Consider the following 1,827-nt stretch of genomic DNA (forward strand, 5'->3'; position numbering starts at 1 on the left):
ACTTTAAAAACTCTTCTTTGAGTTCTCTAACAACAAAAACTAAATCGACTTTAGTTTCACGCTCTCCATTTTTAGTAGGTGAGTCAACCTTCCAGGAAAAAAAAAAAAAAATCCAGAAATTAATTTTGTAAACTTCAGTGTGCCAAGAAAGTAAAAGAAAAATCAAAAAAAATTATTTTAAAAGTTTATCATCTATCCCTCTGGCAAATAAATGTGGGTTTTCCATATATAAAATTCTTGACTGATTTATAAGTAAAATATTGTTGAATCTAAATAAATTGAGAGTCTTAATGAAGTTGACTTAGATATATAATGAAATTCATACTCAAGAGCTCAAGATTAGACCTTAGTCAAGCTATGTCATACTGTAAAATGACAAACCATAAAGATGAAACATATTCAAGCAAACATTTACCTATTTCTTACCATCTTAATTATAAGAACGCAATGTGTATATAGTCTGCAGCAAGGTGAGGACAAAAATGGAAATGGCAGCAAGGACTGATATGCCTGTCCATGGATTACCAAAATAGTCACGTCTAAGTTTCGCTAGACATCTTGGCCAGAAACGATTGCAGTAACCAGTCACCTGACTGCATGTCTCAGTGAAGTAGAAACTACCTACATAAACATTCTTGCAGACATTGTTGTAGAGACGCGCCACCTCTTCGCTTGAACCCAAATAGTTATGTATCACTCCTGCTTCTATAAGCAGATCAACTTCCTTTGTGGTGTTGATGAGTTTATTAATGAGAAAAGCATGAGATGTGAAATGACGTTTACGGACAGGAGAAAATTGCTCGAAAGCTATGAGATTGCTCAAGAATGTTTGGTAAGGTGGGATTTCAAAGCAACTACTTCTAAACACCTGGAAACAAGAATGATCGGTATAGAAGTTCACGTTGAATAGGTTCATTTCAAAACCTGCAGGCTTAAACTTGACTCCTGCCAAGTCAAGTTGTGTTGCAGAATATTTGAGTTTGATTTGTTCCGTGCCCAAGGATGAATCATCATTCCAAGGCACGTAGCAACTGTGTAAGAAACTGAGGATGTGAAGGGGCATTATTTCAAGATCCAATTTGGGTATTCCTGGTAAGCCCATCATAGCTTTAAAGAATAAGAAGATACACTCCCTAAGAGAAAATTGGTCGATGGTTTTCACTGTCAGGCTAAACAATTTATCAAGAATAAAGAAGGGAATCTGGTTCTCCAGTCGTATCAAGTCATGTTGGACGGCAGACTTCATGGAATAATTGTCTAAGATGGAGTCAATGATCATGTGGGTACTAGTACTACGTTTGTAGTTCTTGTATAGAAGTTCAATTATGAAGCAACCATCAACAAGTATCATTTCTAATAACTTGACCTTTGCTGCTTCCTCATTTTCATCTACAATATTTAAACCAGCATACCGTTTTCGTACCTCAGATTCCATCTCAAACATAGCATTCACGCAATTTTCTCGCGTCTGCTTATGATTTTGGCATCTGAAAAATAGGCGCTGCATGTAGCTATATTTTTCATTCTCCATTCCTTGCGTGTGTTTCCCCTCTCTGTGAAGAGGGCAATGGACACGACACTGGGGGTATAGGCACGTTCATTGAGTTCACGAATCTCAACTGGAATCCTATATATAAGTGAGTTCCAAGGAAGCCCGTGGTTCTCATGGGCCTCGAACTTATGCCAGGCGCATTGGATCTTCATGTCTAGGGACTCCAAAAGCTGAGACCTTGTCCGTTGGCTTGAAGAACTTCCTTGGTCTGCCATCAGCCAAATCAGAGGAGGTAATGCTTTCAAGTGCTTTGTTACTGATATCAAGCAACTTTA

The 1,827-nt window shown here is 37.9% G+C and overlaps 1 protein-coding gene across 1 annotated transcript; it reads right to left on the reverse strand.

Annotated features, from left to right (window-relative positions):
• Positions 1-430: 430 nt before the first annotated feature.
• LOC132313972 (UPF0481 protein At3g47200-like) lies at positions 431-1,531 on the reverse strand. The gene has a single exon (XM_059812903.1). It carries the CDS (start codon positions 1,529-1,531, stop codon positions 431-433), a length of 1,101 nt encoding a protein of 366 aa, XP_059668886.1.
• Positions 1,532-1,827: the final 296 nt, after the last annotated feature.

This window comes from Cornus florida, unplaced genomic scaffold (genome assembly GCF_030987335.1).
Source record: "Cornus florida cultivar Cherokee Brave unplaced genomic scaffold, ASM3098733v1 CherokeeBrave_3.0.0_Hap2_Chr06, whole genome shotgun sequence".
Classification (NCBI taxonomy): Eukaryota; Viridiplantae; Streptophyta; class Magnoliopsida; order Cornales; family Cornaceae; genus Cornus; species Cornus florida.

What these genes read in the sequence shown, in the direction of transcription:
- LOC132313972 (XM_059812903.1), bottom strand. Translation starts at nt 1,531, where the DNA reads ATGGAGAATGAAAAATATAGCTACATGCAGCGCCTATTTTTCAGATGC.